The sequence below is a fragment of the Scyliorhinus torazame genome, chromosome 9, assembly GCF_047496885.1.
Source record: "Scyliorhinus torazame isolate Kashiwa2021f chromosome 9, sScyTor2.1, whole genome shotgun sequence".
NCBI lineage: Eukaryota > Metazoa > Chordata > Chondrichthyes > Carcharhiniformes > Scyliorhinidae > Scyliorhinus > Scyliorhinus torazame.
Window position 1 is genome coordinate 231,066,191 of NC_092715.1, and position 22,417 is coordinate 231,088,607.

A 22,417-nucleotide genomic window follows, 5' to 3' on the forward strand; every position below is an offset into this window, starting at 1 on the left:
ACTTTTTCCTAAGTCCAGCATTCTAAACAGGAGCTGTATATTCAACAGTGGGTCTTGCATAACTGTTAAACAAAGTGAATAGGTCAATGTAACACACGTTGTGATGCTTAAGAAGATGTAGCACGTGGAGTCTTCCATTTAGCTCTCTTAAGCATTTCATACATTTGGCAATTACATACCTGATATCCATTAATAAAGCAAATAACACAATGTATAAGTGTGCAAATTTCTCTCCTTAGAACAAAATTTCTTTTAATTCAGGCATTTAAGAACTACAGCTTTAGTGAAACATCTGCATAGAGATTTTGCATAGCAAATGCATATTAAAATATTTTATTCGAATTTGGATTGGATTGAAGATATAGCTTGGGGTTCTATTTCCTCTTGGCCCTTTCATCTCCATGTGTGTGTTGAATATCAGCATTTGCATGATATATCTATATTAATAAGCTTAGGCTTTTACCATGTTTTGAAGTGCTCCCCATTTACCCTGTCTGCCACCAAGCACAAATTTCATTCCTTTGTAATTCAATAGAATAAATAGTAAGACAAAAGGAATGTAGGTAAATAGTGAGAAACTATTCCCACTTGAGAGCATCAAGAACTAAAGGACACAGATACAAAATAATTGGCAAAAGTAAAGATGTTAGGAATTTCTTTTTCATCCAGAGGGTGTTTGGAGTCTGGAACAAACTTCCTGAGGTGGTGATGGAGGCAGGTTTAATCGAGGTATTCAAAATTGGATTGCTATCTGAAAAGAGAGAACGTGCAAGGTTACAGGGAAAAAGCAGGGGAGTGGGGCTAGCTAGATTGCTCTTTGAGAGCCGGTGCAGATTCGATGGGACGAATGGCCTCCTGCCTGTAAAGACTCTGCAATTCTGCCTTTTGATAAACATATTTGATTACATCGAGACTTTCATTCTAAATAAGTAGATGTTAATCCCACCAGTTTTTTTTCTTTGTTTATGGTTGCAGTGTCTTCCATATGGACTTATTGTCATTTTATATTTCTTGTGAGGGCATCCATTTTCTTTTTTATTGTCCAGTGATCTCATTGGGCCGTGTACCTGAGTGTTAGGCCAATTCTCACTCCGTACTGTCACCAAAAAAACTGTGAACGTGTTCTGTACTAAGTTTGTTTTAAATTTCGTCTCTCCCCTGAATCACCTGCAGCTGGTCTCCATTTGGAATCTTCTCCAGCAGAGTAACTGAGACAGGGAAGGCAATGTCACGGAAAGTCCAGTCTCAATGCCTTATAGTTGAATACCAGCCGACGCTCTCGGCTTAATAAAGAAGATTGGCCAATTGAGGTGCTTGTACAAATGTACCATAACATGGTTCAGCAGTCGTAGGAGAGGAAAGGGAAAACATAATAAAATAAGATTTTATTACATTAAAATGATACAATAAAACCTCTCATCTAACAGATAGAATTCAACATAAAAGATATAGGATTTTGTGTGAGGAACTTGCAATTGATCTTTGTTTTTTTTTGCCTTGTCCTGTCTTGTCACCTTTCACTTTTGGAATGTATGTTCGATAGGGACCGTGCTGAAATCATTGACAGACATTACCAACCATCTTTGTGTTTGGGCAGGAGGGAGAAGTTAATTTTCTGTTAAACCTTTTCATCATTTTGTTCTCTAATTTCAGGTTTTAGAATTCAGCAATATTGAAATGCCATAATTTATATAATTTTTAAACAGGCCTCCCTTTCGCTGAGTAGAGCTACAGAAAGGCATTTAACACAGTAGAATTGAACAGTATTAGAAACATAAAATACAGGAGCAGGAGGAGGCCATTCAGCCCTTCGAGCCTGCTCTGCCATTCATTACATGACTGATCATTCAACTCAATAGCCTAATTACGCTTTCCCCCCATATCCTTTGATCCCCTTCACCCTAAGTGCTGTATCTAACTGCTTCTAGAAAACATACAATGTTTTGACCTCAACTACTTCCTGTGGTTACAAATTCCACAGGCTCACCACACTCTGGGTGAAGAAATTTCTCCTCATCTCTGTCCTAAATGGTCTATCCCATATCCCAGATTGTTACATCTGGTTCTGGACACATCCACCATCGGGAACATCCTCCTTGTGCCTACTCTATCTAGTCCGGTTAGAATTTCATAGGTTTCTATGAGATCTCCCCTCATTCTTCTGAACTCCAGTAAATACAATCCTAACCGATTCAATCTCTCCTCATACTTCAGTCCCGCCATCCCAGCAATTAGTCTGGTAAACCTTCACTGCACTCCCTCGAGAGCAAGAGCATCCTTCCTCAGATAAGGAGCACAAAATTGCACAAAATATTCCAGGTATGGCCTCACCAAGGCCTTGTATAATTGCAGCAAGACATCCCTGCTCCTGTACCAACATACCATTTGTCTTCTTTACCGCCTGCTGTATCTTCTGCATGCTTATCTTCAGTGACTGGTGTACAAGGATACCCAGGTCTACTTGCACATTCCCCTCTCCGAATTTATGGCCATTCAGATAATAGTCTGCCTTCCCGCTTTTGCTACCAAAGTGGACAACCTCACATTTCTCCAAGTTATGCTGCATCTGTTATTCATTTGCCCACTCACTCAACTTGTCCAATTCACACTGAGATCTCTGCATCCTCCTCACAGCTCACCCTCCCACCCAACTTGGTGTCATCTGCAAATTTGGAACTAAGAACGAGTGATATAAATCACTTTTCTTTAAAGAGTGTAGCAGGATTTGTTTTAGAGATCACAAGATATGAGACTTTTAAGAAATCAGAATAGAAATCTTTGAGGATTTTGATGGGCTTCCTAGAGTTATTAAACAGTTTAAGATTTGAGAAAAAGATGTTGCATTCATTCACTAGTCCTACCAGTATCTTGTAACTCTCTGACAGAGTTGGAAAATGGATCTTAACACTGATGAAAAAAAAGTTGGGAAAGAACCAGTTAATTGATAAAAAATGGAGATAGACATTCCTTCTGGGTGAAAACATGCCTGTATATAATTAAAATTAATGTTCAGCTAAAATCATGCAGTTTGTTTCAGAAGTCAATGAGAGGACCATCACACATTATGTACTAATGTTTTTTGGATAATTGACATACTACTTCAGTTGTACCCATTGAATTATTGTTAGTAATGACCTAGCATTAAACTCTCGATACTTTTACTTATTGTCAAACATATTTTGGTTTACACCCTATAGTGATACTGCACGCATATTTCTTCATTGTTAAATAAAATGTTAAGTGCAACTTCCTGTTTAAATTATATGTAGTAAAATAGTTGAATTCACGGACTAATAGCATTACGAATTTTCCAATTTATATAAAGCATTATAACCACTCTGTAATTTCTATTTTGTCTCTTCATTTTATTATTTGCTGTTTATGTTGACTCACTCACTCGCACACTCTTTCTGTACATGTATGTTTCACTCTCAGTTATTGACCATGGTGTATACACTATATACAATCAGTGTTTGCAATATGGGCATGTCTGTCCCATAAAGTTTTATCAAGTGCTCCTTGAAACTGACAAGGAAGTCAGTGCCATCTTTCTTGGTGCCATTTATGAGAAAAAGGCAAAGACCTTTACAGCTCCCAAATGCTGTTCTCAAACAAGGCCGAGGAGTCATTTGATTTGAAGCTCCCCCCGCCCCCAAAGATCAGTGTAGCTTTTGTGTCAATTCCTCAAAACAATGTAAAGGGTTGTGAGACTGGCAGAAGTTAATTCCCAGTTCTTGCAGTGCAGGTTGTTCCTTTAAGGAAATAAAGTAAAACAGAAAATGAACTTTTTATCTTGTTAACCTTTACTCTATCTGTCTGGAATGTTGAACCAATGTGGTTAACTTTCTAATATTTCTTGATTGAAATCTATGTTGCATCTTAATCAGACTAATGCCTTTCTTAATGGAAGTGAATTTTTTGCATGTATTCTTGGAGTCTAGTTCTGCTCGATACCCAATCTCACTGATAGGTTTCAATTGACAGCTGAGGATTTGTGACTGGACCATGAATCAAAACGGCAGGCATTTATACCCCAGTGCCACTGACGATACTTTGGGAATTGCTTGGCAAAGGTAATATTTTACATATTTCTAAAATCTACACCTGCATATCAAAAATGAAACTGCATTATTTCTTCTTGTTGTCTAGCCTCAAGCCTGTTTGAAGTTATTTGGTGCAAATCTATACAGTCAGCTTCTACCTCAGCATTTTCTCACTCTTGGAGTACAGGGGATTTGGAAATGTGAAACTCCTTGAATTTTCCCACATTGCTTGAGATAAACATGGCTGCCACCCTTTTCTGAGAATTAAATGAAAAACATCTGTTCAAAATACTCTAAGAAGTCTGAAAGAAAGCTAGCACAGCAGAAATTTTAACTCTTCAACGTTTGGTGCTCATAATCACTTTGATTATGATTTTTACAGAAAAAAGTATGTACATTTTAAACTATTAGTTTGCTTATCAGGAAAGTAGCTACAGTACAGTATACATGAGAACTGGTGTTTGACGCTAAAGACCTGTGATACATAGGTTCCAGTCCCATCCTGCTGAGCTCCAGATCTCAGCTCTTAGGGAAGACCAAATGGAGTCCCAGGGCTAACAAATGGAGAGGAAAGGCAAATCAGGCAATGCACATTCTGGCACTTAGCTAACAACATAGGCAGTGGTCTCAGAGTTGAGCATATGTCAACCTTAGTCATAGGCAGTGCATGACCCAGGTGATTCTAGTTGGGGAGAATTCTCTGGAAAATAGCTTTTAGAGAATACATATGAACTGCAAGGAAACACTGAGTGAATGTTCCTTTGGCTTTGAGAATTAAGTGAATGCATTTCTTAATGTACTGGTACTTACAAGAGAACAGGAATAATAAACCGCAGTGAAATGCTATGAAACCAAAATTAAATTCTCTTTGGAGCAAAATTGGCCGTCAAAGATTTCTAAAGTAGACAGCTGCAGGCCAGCAAAGAGGGATATTGCAATCTTAAAATTACAATCCTGATTTATATTTAAGAGGAATTACTATTTTTTGTTACGTTTTTGCAAAGTTAACAGGAAGACCCCAGGCAGTTAAGATCTCCTGGAGTCGTTTTATTAAGGACATACATGAAGCAGGGACAGAGGTTCTGGACACAATTGTTCACTAACAGAACATTCAATACCAACTTTATTTCTCTTTTATTTATAAACATGCATTCTCAAATTAATATTTAATAGTTTACAGTTACAAATTCAGCATTTTCAAAATATAGGACTATATTCCATTGCTTATGCATTGAGTGTTTTTGTTCCAGGTTGCCGTTTAGATAATAGGGCAACTTATGCTTATTTCACTCATGACGTTTATGTGTTTTCTGTGTTATGTAAAGTTGGTAGTGTGTAGGCTTTTTAATAGTTTGATGAGTTCTGTTAACATTGCATATAAGGTGTGTTTTGTTTGCAAGTGTAATATCTATATTTAATGAATTGTGCAATACAGCTTGGTTAATTGGTGGCCATACATTGAGGCTATGTGCTTTAAACAAAACAGATTATGTGATCAGTAGGGTTTGAGTGTTCTAGTCAAAATTTAAATGTGTTTCTGCTTCTGAATCATACTTCCATTCAGAAAAAGTAGTATGTTATGACTGTGTTTCCAGTCAATAACCTGCCACTTTATTTGCCATTTTGCAGGAAGCTTCCTAGCCTTCTGTACATTTTTGTTAGTTTCTAACTGTTCAAGTGAAGGCCTTCCGAATATTGAGTGATGGGAGCTGGTCTGTGTACAGCCAAATGCAAAAGGAAATCCAGTAATGCATTTAAAAGGTTAATCCTTTTGCATGTAGCATCAATAATCTTATTTATTTTCCTCTACTGAATAAAAATAAATGTTTCTGTTTGACTATTCTGGCAAATGTACTGGGTCAGCACTTCCTGCCATAAGTTTATGTTACTGCAGTAACTTACATGAAACTTACAGTGAAGCAGCTGTTTCATGCTGCACTCTGGGCGAGAATGTTTAATTCCATAATTGTATTTGGAAAAACTCAAAAGAATGCCTTCATGCTCTTGAAAATCTTTGGAAACATCTAGATCATATGCCTAATTACTCTTTTTTAATTTCTCATGATTGTAATTTAGAATTAGAGAATATTGTCAAGATTTTTTTTCACTTGGATCAAGATAAATTAAATTGTAAAATGTGTGCGCCAGAAAAATTGGTTGACAAAGATAATTTGAAAAACTTGTAGCCAAATAATCTCAGTGTAATTTAGTAAAATCCGACATCATGTGGGCAAATCCATCAAATTTTCACATGAGTCTAAATATAATTTCTTGACTACTCCTCTCCGGAACTTAGATGTAAGACGCCCAGACATGTAAATGAGAAAACAAGGGTCAACAATCCATTAAGAAGCCATTACATAATCTAATTTAGACCATAATCCATAAATTAACCACACTGCATACTTGAGGTGTGCTTGTGAGAAAAAGTTTATATTTGACTAGATGGGGAGCTGATGCATGAAGAAGATTATTTGTTCCTCTCTAATCATGGTCACGTCGCAAGCTGTCTGGTAACCAAGGGAAACCAGACATGATGTAATTCCAGATTGAACTTGAACTACAGGGACTTAAAAAAGGGGAACAATAGACCAAAGCAATCAATAAAGTCTAATTTCCACACGATTATGTTTGGTGCTTCAAGTTAACCGTTATGGAAATGTGGATGGTACAGTGCGAAAGATGATCCACAGACAGGGCGCTAAAGTAAAGAAACAACTTTGCATTGACAGTTTCCAGCAAATCCCAAGATTTGAGATGGATTAGAAACTTTGCACTCTGCAGTAAGCTGTTTCATTGCTCTGTGGGCTCTTTGTTCCCTGAGGTAGGACAGACTTAATCTTTAGTTTCCTGTCAGATGACTTTGGCAGAGACTATGTGGGGGAGAGCAGAGGAGGAGCTTACTGCATAATTCAAAATGCAAAACCGACATCGCCCAGCACAGTGTGAAAACTGTTTTAAGGTGGAATGTTTTCACTTGGTTGTAGACTTTTCCCGGGGGTCCAGCTGTGTGTAAGGTGGGAAATGGATTAAGGAAGAAAATATGACTTGAAGAAGTCCAGCAGTTGAGACGCAGATTTCGCTCCATGTGAATTACAGATTCCAGTCGCTGAGCTGGCCAACATTCAAAACCGACAAATGTGGCCTTACGACAGTTAAATTAAAGTTGTCCCTCCTGAAAGTAAATGAAGGTTTTGAATCTGAGCCTCTTCGCACTACAGCCCTATCTGAAATAATAGTGAAAGGATGTAAGTGAAACTTGACAAGGGGTATGCCGAGGAAAACAAACAAGAAATTCCAAACAAAAATCAAATTGTAGCTTATTAAAGTAGTTTTCAGTTTTCCTTCATAAACTCATTTGAGTCAAACAGTAACAAGAAGTTGGCAAGAGATAAACATTTCAGAAAACCCATGTGCCTGACTAATTATCTTAAATCCAAGAGCTCGTGGGCAGGAAATGTTTATGTTCATTTATGTTAGAAACTGTAGCTGGTGTCAAGATTGTGGATGACATTGAGCAGTAAACATTTTTTTTAAAGTTCAACATCTGTGACGTTTTGTATCAAAAATGAATGATTCTGTGCTCTGCAAACAGCACTTCAGATATATAAATAGAGTAGGCTTTACCGTGGATTATGTAGTTCTATTGTGACATCTTAGATAAACTATAATTTTTTTCTTTTATCCTTTAGTCTTTTTAAAAATTCATTCATGGGATGTGAGTATCGCTGGCAAGGCCAGCATTTATTGCCTACCTCCATTTACCCTTGACAAGCTCGTATAATCTCCTTTCTTGAACAATTCTCGTCAGTAAGATACTTTCCTCTGGCTGCATGTGAGCAATCTAATGGTCAATTTTAAAGTTGCGAACCCACACCAACTTTAAAGTTAACAAGAATGTAAAATAAAAACAGTTAGTATTGGAAATATCGATAGTTCAGGCATTATCTGTGGAGAGAGAAGCAAGGTGAATGAGGAGAATTTTACACCTCATGTGTATTGAAATGGGGGGAGGCATATAAAATAATGCAAGTGGTTAACCCACGATTTTCCCATACAGCTCTCAGCCGTTACCCATATTAACATGGGCAGGTAAGGCCTGCACACTCTCCCACCCAAAGGCCTATGGAGGCCCGTAAGTTGCCAGTTAGAGGCCATCTAATGGCTTCTTTCTGCCTCAGCCTCCATAATATGGGGGAAGGTAGAATGTTCCCAACTCAGGGTAAAAGGCAGGAATAAGAGGGCTGACCTTCTGGGGGCACTCCCTTCAAGATAGTTACCCCTCACTTTTTGCCTCCTAACCCTGGCCTCTTGAACCTGACCTCCCAACACCCTTTCTCCCCGATCCTTCCTCGTCGAAAATCCCCAGACTTACATTATCCATGGTCCTTTCTTGGGACTCTTCTGTTGTCCAAGCAACAGCCATTACTGCCTTCTAGTGCTGCCGGGACTACTCAGTGCCGGCCAACCAGATTGGCCAGAAGCTCTCGAGGGTGAGACTTCCTGTCCACGAGGCGCAGAAGTCTCACTCAAACCTTGCTACGGCCACCACCACCATCTGATTACAGTGAGAGCCCTTTGTTTCAAAGTTAAAGAGCTGCTGACCAACATTTCCACTGGTGGGTCGTGAACAAAATATGTTCCCCTGTAAAATTCCCCTAATTTTCAGGACAGTGACCTCTCATCAGAATGCAAGAATATCTCTGCCTCGATCAATAATAACAATTTACTCCATTTCTTATATCTATTTCTCAATAAACAGAAAAATAAAACGTCATCAAACAAGTGCAAAAAGTTATTCGGCTCTGTCCAGACATATGACAAGAAATTCCAAAATACATTGTCTGGGATTTTCCTGGCCATCCAGTGACAGAATAAAAGGCAGGTGGGGGGACCAGTTAAAGTGCCAGGATTTGTGTCAGGAAGGATACCTGACACACACTCACATGGTCAGGCCAAATTTCCTAGTGGCAGGAATGGCCGCAGCTCGGCCGTCCACTGATAAGAGGTGCACAGTCAATATACCTAGCAGAAGGACCGCGTTCCACTCAATTTGTTTTTTCTCAGAGAGATTGTGCAGGATTTTCAACCCCCCCCCCCCCCACCCCATGACCCCCGAGGCATGTTTTCCAGTGGCGGAGACAGCTCACCATTGGCCAAAAATGGAATCTTCCGGTCTCATCTATGGCACTTTGTGTGCCTCATCCATCCCGCCGCAGGAAGTCGCCTTCAGTTGGACTGGAAGATAGACCTGGCGGGATGAGCCGGAAAATCCCACCCATTGTACCTTAAAAGGTCAACACAAGGATTGTAGTGGCTGTTGTTGCTGGAAAAGACAGTGTTTTACCAGAAAATGTAATGAAGCAGTTTTAAAGAAGCTGGAAAACCTCCTGACCCTGGTGGACTGTTGACAAAAAGGTCACATGGTGGTTCACGGCTTTGGAAAAAAAAAGTTTGTTTTAAAAGCTGGCAGGCAGGTTTTGCTCTTGGGGAGAAAACGAGAGGTTTAGCTGCTTGGGTAACAAGACAACATCTCCTGAAGTTCTGGACACAGTCGAAAGCAAAAAGTGAATGGAAGTTGCTCCAAAGTCGCTCAACGCTCTGAAATTGGCTGACTGCAAGTTTTCCATGAGGTCTGCCTGAAAAGTAATGCAAGAGTCATCAATTTTTTTTTTTTTGCAGAGCAGTGCTGAGAGAAAATGTATAACCCAGATACAGTTTCAATAATTCTATCATCCATCATTTTATGTGTGTGTGTATCTAGAAAGAGTAATGATTACACTTTCATATTTCATACTGTATGTTCGCAAGTTTTGCCTTCTACTTGACAAGTCTAGTTTTATGATAAACTAATAATTTTCTTGTTTATTAAAGGCAGCACGGTATCACAGTGGTTAGCACAGTTGCTTCACAGCTCCAGGGTCCCAGGTTTGATTCCCGGCTTGGGTCACTATCTGTGTGGAGTCTGCACGTTCACCCCGTATGTGCGTGGGTTTCCTCAGGTGCTCCGGTTTCCTCCCACAGTCCAAAGATGTGCAGGATAGGTGGATTGGCCATGATAAATTGCCTTTAGTGTTGAAAAAAAGGTTAGGTGGGGTTACTGAGTTATGGGTATAAGGTGGAGGTGTGGACTTAAGTGGGGTGCTCTTTCCAAGGGCTGGTGCGGACTCGATGGGTGAAATGGCCTCCTTCTACACTGTAAATGCTATGATTCTATGAAACCTGGGCACTGAATGGTCATCCTGAGATTCCTAGGTAAAGCAAATATTTCCCCATCGAGTCAGTTGTAGGAATCATTTAATTATGTGTTGTCACCCGTGGAGTAGTGGAACTAGAGAGTAGGCATTGCACACGTCCCATTTCAATCTTAACAAATTAAGTGATACTGTTTATTGAATATCACTGGGTGAGTAGTTTCTGGATAAGGAACCACTGCTTGTTTTTTTCAGATTACAAGTCTCAATGATTTTCTAAAAATAATGATTCAGTGATATTTAAAAGCAAAGGAATGCTTTTCTGACTTGCTACCTGGACGTTCTGGTATATATGAAGCAGCCACATAAAAATGGCACTATTATAACTAAAACAATTCTAAATTCTATGTAAAATAGGCAGCCCAATAAACGGGAATTACAACTTCTACCTTCACTTGGCACATTTGCAGCAGCAGCCAACTTCACTGTGAATTTTCTGGATGTACAGGTGCAATGGGGTGTCTGAACTTGTTGAGCAGTTGGAAAATGTGTTCAAGATTATTGCTTGACTAGTGGAGCAGCTGTTTAGCCTGTATAAATAGTTCAGTCCGGCCCACAACATCTGTGGTGTGTACAATATCTGTGAAAAATGGAAGAATGCTGAAGATTTACAGTTCCAGATCTGCAGATTGCAGGAGACATGAGAACATGAAGAGGCCTCTGCGGAGCTGAAGGATAAGTTGTCTATGAATCAATCTGAGGAATGGACAGGAAAATGGAGTTGAGGCCGAAGATGAGGGGCGAATGGCCATCTGGTCTACTCATGATCCTAGCTCTTATGTTCGTTTTGGAGGCCTTCATCCAGGACGTTAGTGTAGCCGAATGTACAAAGAATGATCCAGAAGGATGTTCCAGGTGACTGTTAGATTCAACAACATAAAAAGCTGAGGTAAGCAATGAAATATTAACTCAAATAAACATCGCCTGCCATATCTGGTAGCTATTAGGTTCTACATGTCATGCGAGTTTGCTTGAATATCTTCATATCAATTCGATCTATGAAGTTGCTGAAGCAAAGAGATAGGCCTGGAATTTTCTGAGTTAAACTTTAACAAGTTATAGTTCTTGAAACAACGGCCCAGACTTTTGCTTTCAGGTCGGGGGCGTAGAGTTGGGAGAATTCCCAGTTCTGCAAACATGATCATTAAATATGGCCACCAATAGGTCCAATTTTAATTCTGGATAGCAGGCAGACTGGATTAGAAGTCAGGCCCACCACCCCTTACAAGGGTCTGAGGCAGGCTGGGTGGAATCTGTGCTCCAGCATCATTGAATTTAATTTTAAAAAATGATGCTGGAAGCAAAATAACAGCTGTCAGCCCTCAACCCCTACATGCTCCCCATGCTCAACCCTCGCCCTCTAAGCCACCCCATGTCCTCCCAATCACCCCCTTTGGTTTATCATACCCGCTATGCCTGTACATGCCCCTCCCAATGGTCCTTTATAGCTCCCAGATCAACTTTCTGTCAACTCATGTCAACTGATGCCCTGCACTCCACCCTTTGCCCTTACACTCTCCATACCAATTCACCTTGTATCCACCATGGGCAAACGTCCAAGCCATGCTGACATGCAATAAAGTGAGATGTCCATTGATTATGTCACTATTTTAAACCAAAAACACTTTCATTGATTTTTTAAAAAAACTCAATATCTGGAAATTCCTTCAACTAATCTTTTATAAACACAAACATTTCTATTCTTGAACCACTTGGAGCTGTCAATAAAACTGCTCACCCCACTATGATAATAGTTTTTCAATAATGAAATATCAAACACTGATTTTTATAATTTAAAGCCCAGCAGAGTTAAATCCACTGGCAGACCTGACAGTTCCAGTAGGTTCTGACAGTCCTTTGATACCTTGACAGTTCCTTACCAGTTCCAAATAATTCATGCACTTTTTATACACAGTCATGTTTACTTTTAACAATCCCAAAGGGTCCTTTATCTTTCCTAGAGGGTGCCTTACCTCTCCCAAACGTGTCCTGGAACAATTTCAATGGGGTACCTTATCTCTCCAAAATGGTATCCTGGCTATCCAAACTAATCCCCCACATTCAGACCAGCTCTTACATGACCTGATCTGCAAACATCGGGTTTCACATTCCTGGGTAACCAAATTCCCACTTCAGTCGAGGCAGCTGATGATTTAAATGGTCTACTACCTCAGTAAACTGCACATGCACAAACCCCCGCCCAATCAGTCTTGGAAGAAATTCCATATTTATGGGCAGGACTCAGGATCTTTGGCCACTTTATTATTATTCTGCTATTTTTTCATCACGGAGAGATTCTCAGTCATGGGGAAAGTCTTGATAGGTAGGTAGCACTGCCAAATTCTAATCATCATACTTAATAACTAGATAACTCAGGACCAAAATTGGAGTCCGCTAACTTCTAGACAACTCTCGCATCAAGCAATCCTCCGCCCAGGATTAATTCATATCTCGTACAGCCGGACAAAAAATAGCGGAAGCCAGATTTCTGCGGATGAGGAAAATTGAAGAATCGATATATTTACACAGTTAACTGACAAGTACCATGCACTTAAGCAGCTTTCAAATGTTCTTTCAAACTCCCTTTAAAAGGGGCACGGTGCATTCAGGGGGATTCAAAAAATATGCTGCTGCATATTTGCTTATTCATTCTATATTTTTGTATATTTATTCTTCCCTTTCAGAAAAAGGTCACTTTTATCAGAAGGTCTAGAATCCAGGTGTTGAGAGTGGAATTTAGAGACCCAGCAAACCAAAGCTCTCACTCTTATGAAAAGGCTATGCTGGAGGAGGTCACCAGCTGGGATGACATGGTTTGGATAACATGCAAGTTGGAAGAGAAAAATTTGCTTCAGGTTTGTACAATTATCCTTGCATTCCTTCTTTATGCAAACATAAGGCAGTGACTATGGTGAGCTACACCATGAGTTCTGTACTAATATGAACAACTTAATAACAACCATGCACGTTGATTAATGTGTCCTTTGCTTCTTATTGCAGGTAAAACCACAATCCCAAGATCAACAAGCTGGGCCTTTTGACACCAAGTCGTACCACATTCTTAACATCTTCAACACTTGAAACACGCACAAGTTCAGGCACATGTGACCAGATTTTCAAATAGCCACAAGGTCGGGATCTGGTTTGGGCCTGATATCAAAATAGCGGTCCTGAAAATCATTTCAAGATCCTGCCACTTCCAGGATAGTTTGAAATTTTCAAAGGGCCAGCGGGGGAAGGAACACAAAGTTTGCACCTTTAATAAGTAGCCCATTAAGCTCCTTAAGGTGCTTGTTAAAGGGCCGATAGGGTGCAGAATGGAATTTTTAAATGTTATTTTGGCTTACCCAAAATGTCATCTGTGCATGACAGCACAGCTGCTGGGCCAGTGCAAGTGCTGGCCTTACATTCTCCGTCATGGCCTCATTCATCTCCATCATCACTGCTGACCCTGTAAGGCGCTATCTGCTTTCTTTGGCAAGGCAGCGGCAGCCCCAAACATGGCTGCCACCTGCCTTTGCCCCTGGTCCCAGGCAGGCAGCTCCCACTTCCAGGAGGTGTGAGATGCCAATAATCGGGTGCCAAGTTAGCCTACTCAATTAGGTCATTAGTGTCGCAAGAGTGATGGAGTTGTGGCGCAGAGTCAGGACCCAGAATCCATCCTGCTGTCCGGTTCCTGATCCCGCTTTGAAACTCTGGCCATACACTCAGGAGAGCATGATTGGTTCAGAAAATGAAGCCCACAGAATAGGCCTCTTCTGGTGGTTGGAAGAGGACGGGCTACTGCTGAGTGGAGGCAAAAATCACCAGAGACCCCTCTGAGCCACTTGTGATTTTGAACTCATAAGGTCAGCTCTGAAACGCAAGACGAGGAGCATAAACGTGTGCACTGGTAATTCGCCTCCTTAAAGGATGATGCATAGTTGTGCGCTGTGGCAGCGAAAGGTTTCTCTCTTCTGCAGATAGTAACACGGTGTATCTCCAGGACTTTGGTGATGAATGTAGTCATAGTGCCTTTCAAAGAACTTCCTACTGCTTCAACACAACTTTCACAGTGGATATCATTAATGAGATTTGGGCTGGAAAAAAAGTGGGATTAAGTCGCATTTTGTTAAACTGGGGCTTAACAACTGTGAAGGAGTCCATGTAGGATACATGTATCAGTGTGTTTTAATATGATTTGATCTTGGGAGAAGTTGAGGGAACATTTAAAAAATCGCACAGATATTCCACGATTGCTCTGGTATTACATAATTAACTGCTAACTCAGATCTGATTTCTAATGGATACTTTCATGTCACCAGTGAGTAGTAGTGAAAATGCCATTTATTACATTTCGTGAAGGAAACACACAGCAATGATTAAATTCAGGTTATATTATAGTCCGCAAATTATTTTGTATTGTTACTCGTAGCAAATCTGAACAAATTAGTTTGGACGAGGTCTTCATACCTGATTTGACTGCGGGGAGATAGGCAAATTACCAGCTCTGCGAATCTGACCCTTAAAAATGGCAGCCTCCAGTTGGTCTTTTTATTCCAAGGAGTGGACTGGATTGGACTGCCACCCCGGAACAAGTGCAGAGGGTTCCAGGAGCAGATACAGGCTCACAGAAAGCTGGCCTCTGTACTCTATTACTATGTTATTTCAAAAAAGATATAAACAAAAAACAGTCCCCAGCCCTCACCCTTCATCTCCCACACATGCCTCATCCATGCTAACGTATGCCACCTAAAGCCCCCATCTACCCTCATACCCCTTATGAGCCCAACATTCCCATGTCCCTTCATATCCTCATGCCACCTTAGTGCCAACTCATGCCAATCTAGATTCCCACACTCACTACCCTTCACAATTAACCTGTCAATATCAACGCACGTTATATCCTTTGACAGTTCCTTGACAGCTTTTACATTTCCTTGATAGTTCCAATCATGTTTACCTTTAACAATCCTTAAGGGTGCCTTACATCTTCCAGTTGGTGCTTTATCTCTCCCAAAGGTGCCTCAAGGCCATATTCAAATGGGTATCCTATCTCTCCAAATGAATCTGCCAAGAACAAACCTCCTCAAGGCGTTAAGGGTAAAGTAATAGCATGGTTAGAGGATTGGTTAATTAATAGAAAGCAAAGAGTGGGGATTAATGGGTGTTTCTCTGGTTGGCGATCAGTGGCTAGTGGTGTCCCTCAGAGATCAGTGTTGCGCTCACAATTGTTCACAATTTACATAGAATGATCTGGAGTTGGGGACCAAGTGCAATGTGTCCACGTTTGCAGATGACACTAAGATGAGTGGTAAAGCAAAAAGTGCAAAGGGTACTGGAAGACTGCAGAGGGATTTGGATTGGTTAAGTGAATGGGCTAGGGTCTGGCAGATGGAATACAATGTTGACAAATGTGAGGTTATCCATTTTGGTAGGACTAACACCAAAAGGGATTATTATTTAAAAAATAAAATATTAAAACATGCTGCTGTGCAGAGGGATCTGGGTGTCCCAGTGCATGAGTCGTAAAAATTTGGTTTACAGGTGCAACAAGTGATTCAGAAGGTGAATGGAGTTGTGTCGTTCATTGCTAGAGGGATGGAGTTTAAGACTAGGGAGGTTATGCTGCAATTGTATAAGGTGTTAGTGAGGCCACACCTACTTGTGTTCAGTTTTGGTCTCCTTACCCGAGAAAGGACGTACTGGCGCTGGAGGGTGTGCAGAGGAGATTCACTAGATTAATCCCAGAGTTGAAGGGGTTGGATTACGAAGAGAGGTTGAGTAGACTGGGACTGTACTTGTTGGAATTTAGAAGGATGCAGGGAGATCTTATAGAAACATATAAAATTATGGGAATAGATGGGATAGATGTGGGGAGTTGTTTCCACTGGCGGGTGAAAGCAGAACTAGGGGGCTTAGCCTCAGAAAAAGGGAGAGTAGATTTAGGACAGATTTTAGGAGGAACTTCTTCACCCAAAGGATTCTGAATCAATGGAATTCCCTGCCCAGTGAAGCAGTTGAGGCTGCTTCATTAAATGTTTTCAAGAAAAAGATATAGTTTTTTGAAGAATAAAGGGATAAAGGGTTCTGGTGTTCGGGCAGGAAAGTGGAGCCGAGTGCACAAAAGATCAGCCATAATCTCATTGAATGGCGGAGCAGGCTTGAAGGGCCAGATGGCCTACTCCTGCTCCTAGTTCTTATGTTCTTCCCTGGTCTATTCTGCACACTCCGGGTTTCATACTCGCCTCCTTAAATTGTGCTTGCATATTCCTCGGCCTGACTTCAGTCCCATGTCACAAAATGTTCGGGAGCGGAACTTCAAATTTCTGGCCATTTCTCAGATTTCCAACATGCCGGAGAGCATCTCCAGTGCAGGGAAAGTCTGGAGCTTTATTTTTAGACATGATGCAAAACATCCTTACATATATAGTCATTAACCTTGGCTTACATTTTCATATGTGAATGTGTTTAAAAACTTGCATACGGAGTGTGAAAATCTTTTCTGCCTGAACATATTCTATCCAATGTTAAATGCAATTAATGGCTCTTTGTATTTAGCTTGTAGATACAATTATAGTATTTAAAATTGTTTGTAATGTTTTAAGCAAATAATAACTGGAAGCATAAAGGATTTCCTGAAATCTACTAGCTATTCTGGTCTATAACAAGGGTTTTCCTCCCTGTATTTCTCTTATGGTTACCCAAAGAGGTCTTGTGGTAAATTTTAGATACATTGTGAAGCCTTAAATTTAATTTTGGTACCCTCCATATAATATCAAAAAGTGCGAATAAAAGCATTTCAAATAGAAATAGCATGAAGAATAGTGCTCTTTAAAAAAGAGAGCATTCATGATCAAAGAACCATGCTGCTTTGATGGATTAGCAGGGTTGGGAAGGATAACACAGACCTGTGGCCATTTCACTACGCCCTTTTCTGAGAGAAGATTGCTGCAGCCAAGATTCTAACTGAGTCTCAGGCCAGAACTCCAAACAGATCCTGATGGAAACTGGTAGCTTTGGTCAGGATCCGAAATATGTTCCTATCTTCATTGCACTCCTGGTTAACTTACACAGGGAGTGGACCATTGATCCTGCAAATCTATGTTTTTATACTAGTCATTCCAAATGGGCATGGCCTTGATTTTCCATTGGCCACTTTGTGACACTCATTTTCAACATGGGAGAAGGGGAAATCTCTTTCCTTGTGGTACACCTGGAATAACACTATTTTCACATCCTTACAGTTAATGAGCTGCCTAGCTGTTGCAAGTGGCAAAAATGTTGATTCAGCTTTGCAGTAGAGGAAATATGCAAAATTGCAAGATTTACAAATTGCGGGACAAAATGTTTTGAACAGCCCAATTCACTGCGCCATCCATATAGGTCTGAAAACATGGGGATGCTTCTTCCCATTGACAAGTGAACCAATGTACATCCAAGAGTAACACTTTATCGGAGTAGGAGTTTGCTTTTAATCGTTCCAGAGAAGTCATGTATGCGGCGCCAAGGCCTGGCGCGTGTAAATGACGCGGCACCGCTCCTAGCCCATTATCGGGCCCTGAATCGGTCGGGATAGGGGCCGTTTCGCGCCATCGTGAACCTCGACGGCGCGAACACTCTGCCTCCATTTCGGAGAATCCCGTCCAAAATCTGGAATTCTTTTTTGAAGAATTTATTTGCAACAATGTTATAGCATGCACACAGAAATTTAATTGCAGCAATGTTATAGTACAGCACACTGAAATAATCTGATTAGTTTCCTATATATGGTCTGGTTGAGGATAAAAGATGCACCAACTTATGTTGGTTTTGGGGTGGAGGGAAAGGGAAAAGACCTAGGGCGCGATTCTCCACTCCCGCGCCGGTTGGGAGAATCGCCTGGGTCGCCAAATTTTCCCGCGATGCCGGTCCGATGCCCTCCCGCGATTCACCCAAGCGGCAAGAACGGCCCCGTCGAGTTCTGCATGGCGCAGGCCGGAGAATCGCCCAAGATATCCAAAATGGCGATTCTCCGGCACCCCTGCTATTCTCAGGCCCGGATGGGCCGAGCGGCCAGCCCAAAACGGCGGGTTCCTCCCGGCGCCGTCCACACCTGGTCGCTGCCGGCGGGAACAGCACGGGAACGCTGGGGGGGTGGCCAGCAGGGGGTGGGAGGGGGGATCCTGCACCGGGGGGGGGCCTCAAATGGGGTGTGGCCCGTGATTGGTGCCCACCGATTGTCGGGCCGTCCTCTCTGAAGGAAGACCTCCTTTCTTCCGCAGCCCCGCAAGATCCGTCTGACATCTTCTTGCGGGGCGGACCCGGAGAGGACGGCAACCACGCATCCGCGGGTTGGCACCAGCCAACCCGTGCATGCGCGGGTGATGCCAGTTATGCGGCGCCGGCCGCGTCATGTATGCGGCGCCAAGGCCTGGCGCGTGTAAATGACGCGGCGCCGCTCCTAGCCCATTATCGGGCCCTGAATCGGTCGGGATAGGGGCCGTTTCGCGCCATCGTGAACCTCGACGGCGCGAACACTCTGCCTCCATTTCGGAGAATCCCGCCCAAAATCTGGAATTTCCCCAATCCATTGGAAGGCAGAGAGGTTACAGGAAAGTAAAGGAAACCCCATCAGGATGCTCCCCCATGTTGTTCCACCTCCTGATGACTTTTTTCGGAGCAGGGCAGCCTTGGGAATGGGCAGCCCGCTCTGCAGAAGCAGACAGTCAATAAATTCCAATTAAGGCCCGAATCAGGGGCTATCATTACCCGCCGACTGGAATTTCCCAATGTTAGATAGCAGCTTCCATCCAGTAGAGGCCATCCTGTTCTGCAGGTCTGCTCATTGAACCTCCTTATTTTAAAAATGTATTTCACAAAATGTGGGCATCGCTGGCTGGACCAGTATTATTGCTCCTAATTGCCCTTGAGAAGGTGAGCCACCTTCTTGAACCGTTGCAGTCTGTACTGTGTAGGTCTATCCATGCTGCTGTTAGAGAGGGTATTCCAGGATTTTGACCCAGTGATAGTGAAGCGGACCTGGCAGTGCGCAGGCCTGGAGCCCGGCGAGACGGACCGCCTCCTCCTGACATCAGTGTGCTGTCCCAGGACTAAATTTGTATTTAAAAACGATGGAGTCTTCCCACCAGAAGCGGCGGCAGAGAGCTGGTCACATGCCCAGCACATACACTGACATCACATGCCCTGTATGTCCATGGTCAGGGTGCGAAATCAGAGAGGAGAGATTCCTACATTTTGTAGCAATCAGCAAGCAAGCAACTGTGAAGAGAAGCTGAAGATGGGTAATTTTGTAATAAGGAATAGAGGGCCAGAGAAACAAACAGGCCTGGATCTCACAACTGAATCTGCTGGAGAAAACTGCTGAGGAGAGTCCACGGCAGGACAAAGCAGTGCTGGTGCAAGCTGTATCCAGAGATCCATGACCTCTGGTGAACAACCCATTAAGAAGAAACTGAAATCAGGAACAAAGCAGTATAAAGGTGATTTCCAGAGGTATTGCTTTGTTAATTGTGCCAATACAAATCAGGATGCAAAGCCCATGGGTATTATGTGCAGGAAGTACTGGAAAATCTAACCATATCTTACCTTGCAGACATCTTTTCAATTCTAAATGAACTGTATCCAAATTACAAGGGAAAGATGATGATTGCTATTTGCACTGTGAAGAAATAGAGGCTTTCCAAAAGTCATTGAAAATTTGGCAAATGCGAGTACAAAGCCAAAACTACTACATGTTCCCCGTACTGCTACGACATTCGAAGAAAACAATGTTAGTAAGGGAACCGTCAATAGACTGGCAAGCCATATTTAGAATCATAGAATTTACAGTGCAGAAAGAGGCCATTTGGCCCATTGGATCTGCACCGGCCCTTGGAAAGAGCACCCTACTTGAGCTCACGCCTCCACCCTATCCCCATAACCCAGTAACCTTTTGGACATTATGGGGCAATTAAGCATTGCCAATCCACCTAAACCGCACATCTTTGGACTGTGGGAGGAAACCGGAGCACCCACGCAGACACGGGGAGAAAGTGCAAACTCCACACAGTCACCCAAGGCCGGAATTAAATCCGGGACACTGGATCTGCGAGGCAGCAGTGCTAACCATTCGTCGCATCTGGCTGCGCTGACCAACAGTTTTTGTCGCTACCTTCCAGAGAAGTTTCCAATTTTGAAAGAGAAGAAGTGGGTGAAAAATCCTTTTGGGTTTGAGGCCTTGGAGTCAATGATTAACTTATAGCTGACTCCAAATAAAGAGACTGAACCTCTGCGCCTCACCTGTGACAGCACATTAAAAATAGGCCACAAGCCCATGAGGCTGTCAGCATTCTGGAGTAGCGTCTCTGAGGAATGCTGAGTAAAACAAGTATTTGGTTGCTTTTCCCTTCACAACAACCTACATGTGTGAGGTGGGAATTTCTGACCTCACAAAGATGAAGACAGCACAAAGGAACCAGCTGAAGTCTGCACCTGATATGTTCATTGCCCTCTCCTCTTGTGAACCTGATTGGAGTGAGATCATGAGGACCAAGCAGGCTCACCTGTCGCATTAAAGATAAGCAAGAATGTTTCCAAGGTCGGCTGACGTGGGTCGTGTAGGTCAGCTGGCATGGATCCTGAAGGTTGGCCAGTTGGTAAAAGTGGTTCCAGGGAATAAAAGTTTGAAAACACTGCTATAGAATGTCACGGGGAGATGTTTAGGATCTCTCCTGTTGGAGATAATCATTTCCTGGCACTTGTGTGTGGGGTGAAAATGTTACTTGGCATTACTTATCAGGCCAGGCCTGAATATTGTCCAATGGACATGGACATAACTGATTCAATATTTGAGGAATTGTGAATGGTGCTGAACATGGTGCAATCAGCGATGATCAATGAACATTCTTACACCTGACCTCATGATGGAAGGAAAGTCATTGATGAAGCAGCTGAAGATGGTTGGGCCGAGGGCAACACCTGAGGAATTCCTGGAGGGATGCTCTGAGACTGAGATGATTGGCCTCCAAGAACCCCTGCCATTTTTCTTTGTGCCAGATATGACTCCAACCAGTAGAGAGTTTTCCCAATTGCCATTGACTCCAGTTTTGCTTGTGCTCCTGGATGCCATACTTGATGTCAAGGGCAGTCATACTCACCTGACCTCTTGTGTTCAGCTCCTTTGTCCATGTTTGGAGCAAGGCTGTACCGAGGTCAGGAGCTGACTCTCATGTCTGGAAAATTCCAGACAATATGCACTGTTGATGCTCCCTTCATGAAATAATTAGAGAACTCGGGCGGGATTCTCCGAACCCCTGCCAGGTCGGAGAATCGCCCGGGGGGGGGGGGGGGGGGGGCGCATGAATCCCGCCCCCGCCCGCTGCCAAATTCTCCGGCGCCAGGGATTTGGTGGGGGCGGGAATCGCGCTGTGCTGGTCGGGGGCCGTTGGCAGGGGCCCCCCGGCGATTCGATGGGCCGATTGGCCACCTGTTTTAGGCCGGTCCCGCCGGCGTGAATTACAACAGGTACTTACCGGCGGGACCTGGCTCCGCAGGCGGCCTCGGGGGGCGCGGGGAGATCTGGCCCCGGGAGGTGCCCGCACGGTGGCCTGGCCCACGATCGGAGCCCAGTTTGGGTGGTGGAACGGGAAAGTCTGCCCCCCCCCATTAAAATCTACCCATAGAATCATTACGGAAGAGAAGGAGGTAATTTACCCATCCAGTTCATGCGAGCTCTCTGCAGTGCACTATAGTCGGTCACATACTCTTGCTCTTGGTCTGGAAATTGACTTCCGTCAAAAGCTCACGCAAATTAAGGAATTTTTGATGTCATTCATCATCTCTGCTTCCACTATCGCAGACAGCGAGTTCCACATCTTTACTTCTCGCTGCATGAAATGTTCTTCCTCACATCCTCCCTGCATCTCTTGCCCAAAACCTTAAATCTGTGTTTCCCTGGTCCTTGTACTATCAGCTAATGGGGACAGCTGTTCTTTGTCCACTTTATCTAAACCGGTCAGAATCTTGTCCACCTCAATCAAATCGCTTCTCTCCTTCATTTTCTCCAAGGAGAGCAGCCCCAGCACCTTCGGCCCAACATTATCGTAATAATTCCTCAACCCAGGCATATTCTGGTAAAGCACTTCTGAAGGACCGTCACTC

The 22,417-nt window shown here is 42.7% G+C and overlaps 1 protein-coding gene across 1 annotated transcript in view; it reads left to right on the top strand.

The window, feature by feature from the left end:
- Window positions 1-22,417, top strand: part of LOC140429760 (nuclear factor 1 B-type-like) — a 220,390-nt gene that overhangs the window by 150,975 nt on the left and 46,998 nt on the right. Inside the window, exon 8 of the mRNA XM_072517159.1 lies at window positions 3,985-4,073. Coding sequence (XP_072373260.1) covers window positions 3,985-4,073 — 89 coding nt within the window. The remainder of the gene's footprint in view (window positions 1-3,984; window positions 4,074-22,417) is intronic.